This window comes from Austrofundulus limnaeus, unplaced genomic scaffold (assembly GCF_001266775.1).
Source record: "Austrofundulus limnaeus strain Quisiro unplaced genomic scaffold, Austrofundulus_limnaeus-1.0 Scaffold460, whole genome shotgun sequence".
In the NCBI taxonomy this organism is placed as follows: domain Eukaryota; kingdom Metazoa; phylum Chordata; class Actinopteri; order Cyprinodontiformes; family Rivulidae; genus Austrofundulus; species Austrofundulus limnaeus.
The window spans coordinates 451,910-455,414 of record NW_013952862.1 but is presented as its reverse complement, the minus strand read 5'-3'; the positions used below and the strand labels follow the sequence as shown (position 1 = coordinate 455,414).

Here is a 3,505-nt window from a genome sequence, read left to right as displayed (position 1 = left end):
AAGGGCACAGAGGTCCGGGCCCCCAGGGCGCACCCCCTCCAGGCCAAAGCCCGACAGGCCCAGAGGCCCCGAGCCCCAGCAGGCAGTCACAAGGCCAGGCCGGCACACACTCCAGTGCCCAGCCCCAGACCCCAGGAACCCCCAGCACACCGGTGGCCAGCCACATACCCCACTGGGGGGGCCGAGTAGCAGCGGGCCTCCAGATAAAGGGATGAATTTCATTTGCTAAAGACAGAACTGAAGGAAAATGCTCCAAGAACAAGCAGGAAGTGAAGACGGTTGCAGTAGAGGCCTGACAGARCAACACCAGGGATGGAACAGTGTCTGCTGACGTCTGTGTTCCAGACTTCTGAAGAGGATCTGCAGCCAAGTATTAAAAAATGAAACTATTGTTTATGATTGTTAATTTGTCCCATTTTTGGTACCTTAAAAAGTGGGAGGCACAAATATAAACTGTTGTAATTTGTACATTGTTCTCCTGATTTGGTTGTAAATACGTTCAGATTAAATGTCGGCAGTTTTAGCAAATTGTAGTGGTTTTTACAGACAAAAAGATGAGAGTTGTGTACGTGTCCCCATATTTATGACCCTGAATGTATTTATGCAATAGTAATAAAAAAAAAGTCAGTAAAACAAAAACATCGTCAGAGCTCCCAGGCCTAAAGCAAAACGGTACTATAGAGCTGTGGCTGATAGACCTAGGGTCATCCAGGTGACTCAGTCAAGGTTAATGCTGGGAACTGTTCAGGCTGAAATGTGCTGACTCTGCAGGATATGGCCTTAGTGAAGGGGCATCTGGTGGGACTCCTCAGAAGCAGACAAAGCTATAAGTGAGGAACATCACGCACTGAACTGTGGGGTGGAAATAAGACTGAATATACAGGAAATGAGCTAACGAGGTAMWGAGAGGCAGCTGGTCTGATTAATAACAGGTGTGACGACAGGAAGACCCCAGAGCTGACAGGAATCAGTCTGAAGGAGCAACTAAACACAACCAATGGAATCAGAACCACACAAAGAACCAAGAATACTGTACAACAAAAAACAACAAATCAATACAAAAACAAGATCCTGACACTCAGATCTTGACATTTAATTTTGAATTGGCTGAGATCTTGAGAATTCAGTGTCCCAAGYATATTCTTTATTTTATTTTTGATTTCAAAACTGTATTCATTACGTAAAAACAAAATTATATGTACAATAAAAAAAAGAAAATACAAATAAAATGAAATGAAAGGCGGCTGACAGAAGAAAAAACATCTTAAAGTTTCTTTAAGTCACATTAACAAACCAAAACCTGTAAAAAAACTGCCGAGTCAGGATTTGAAGTGAAGAGCTGCAAATGTTTAACACTTCTTTTCTTACACAAACAGCTGATGTGTTTTGTAGAAAAAAGTGTGCTCCATTGTAATGTTTACACTTTTTGTTGTTGTTGTTGTTAGTTAAATATGTGAAGATGAATTTATTGTGTACCCAGGAGCCTGTGTGAACTTGGGCAGAGGGGACGACAGTCCTCTGCATGCAGCTGTCAGGCAGGACGGAGCAGATCAGGTGTCTCTCTTACTCAACTATGGTGCTGATGTGAATCTGCGAGATGGGAACGGTCAGCGGCCCGTGGACCTGGCACGTCCTGGTGAGAAGATTCAGCAGCTCCTGGCTGCGTTTGAAGGTACAGCTGGATTATAGGAGAGATTGGAGCTGGATTATAGGAGAGATGTGATTTATGAGTGGAAGTTATACCGAGGTTAATCCCTGTTATGTTTTACTCTAGTTTCGCCTCGAAGTCTGTGCCAGTTGTGTCGTCTTCAGATCAGGAAGGTGATTGGACGAGACAAACTGAAGCTGCTGCCTCTGCTGCCCTTCCCCTCTGTTCTCACACAATATTTAGAGCAAATACATGAAAACAACTGAAGCACGTGTAGCACCGAGCTGAAATTATTCTGTCTGTTAACAACAAATTCATCACAGGGTATGATTAATACATTGTACATTTACAGTACTAGGTAATAATATTTGCTTTTTTATCACGTTGAAATATTTCAGATCATAAAACAAGGGGTAAAATAAAGGGGTTTAAAGATGATATTTTAAAACACCAGGAGATAAAGTCTCACATTTACCTAAACATCTGGATGTTTTGGTCGTTGTGCTTCAGTGAATGTTTTCAGTGTTAGTCCTCCACGTCAGTAGAGGGCGCTGATGTGACAGCATGGAGCTGGAGTGACTCAGTCAACACAGAACCTAACCTCTAATTTACACTACATGCGTTCTGCCTCCGCTCCGCTCCGGTCCGACCTCCGCAGCAAATACACACCCATTATAATCAATCAGAGTGTGTTTACACTCATTGATTATAATGAGTGTAAACACACTCATTATAATCAATGAGTGTATTTACACTGGCTGTGCACGGCGGCGGTGAGCGGACGGTGATCTGACAAAATTAGAACAGATCCTATTTCTGCTGGATGCCGGAGCTGAGCCAGAGTCAATTTTTAAAGATTACGTCGCACCAACAGGAAAAGAAACAAGCACAACATCCGTGTTTTCAAAATAAGACACTTTTAGGCTGGATAATTTGTCGGAATAATGTTGAAATTGCAGCTATATTAATAAATATATGGATATATTTCTACACAAATGCTGTCAGGATGTATGGTTCTGTTTGGGAAGCAGATGGAAACATGTAACRTGAAGCATACAGTATGTGTACACACACAATACACGTGGATTTTATTTTGAAATCAGAAGTTGCAGAAAGACAAGACAGTTTCAACATAGATACCACAAGCCTTTTATATTGTTGTTTTCAGCTGTGTTTGGAGTTCGTCTTTCACAGAGTTAATTATTTTTTGTTGTGACTTCCACATTTATCACTGAATTTATCGTGTGATTTCCYTCCTGCACACTCTGTCGGAGCGGATCAGACGCTGTATAAACTGAGACACAAACAAACTGCAACCTGCGCACCGCACCGCAGCGCAGCGGAGCGGAGCGGAGCGGAGACGCATGTAGTGTAAATCCGGGGTAAGACACTAAACCATATTCTGTATGGGCTCAGTTGCTTTAATAAAGTTTGTGAGTTTAAATTGTTGTCTCCTGTTTTCTTTCCCAACTCAACATGAGTCTTTTGTACCGTTTACAACTTATTTATGAAACGTATGAAAAGATTAGATAATCCCACACAGGTCATGTAGGAATCTCAGCAGCTGTTAGGCTCAGGCAGCAGCTGCAGATCCTCACATAATGAGCTCCTGGGATCAGTTCTTTACTGAGTCTGAATCCCTTAAGTTTATAAAGAATTTGGTAAATTAATGTTAATGTTTTTCCTTTTTGAGTGACTTGATTTAATGTTTAATAAAGCAGCCAAACTGTCAGATGCAGTTACATATTTATGACCATCATATTTTTTAATACATTCTAAATTCATGAGTATCATACTGTAAATAGTTCTACAGTATAGATTGATAATTATCTGTTCTTCTATTCTTCATTCCTACAT

At 41.4% G+C, this 3,505-nt stretch overlaps 1 protein-coding gene across 1 annotated transcript; it reads left to right on the top strand.

The window, feature by feature from the left end:
- Window positions 1-1,480: 1,480 nt before the first annotated feature.
- On the top strand, window positions 1,481-2,323 carry LOC106529685 (ankyrin repeat and SOCS box protein 5; the record flags this gene model as incomplete). Its single annotated transcript, XM_014025164.1, is given in 2 exon segments — window positions 1,481-1,672; window positions 1,775-2,323. Coding segments are annotated over 2 exon segments (332 nt in total), but the record flags the coding sequence as incomplete, so codon positions are not given.
- Window positions 2,324-3,505: the final 1,182 nt, after the last annotated feature.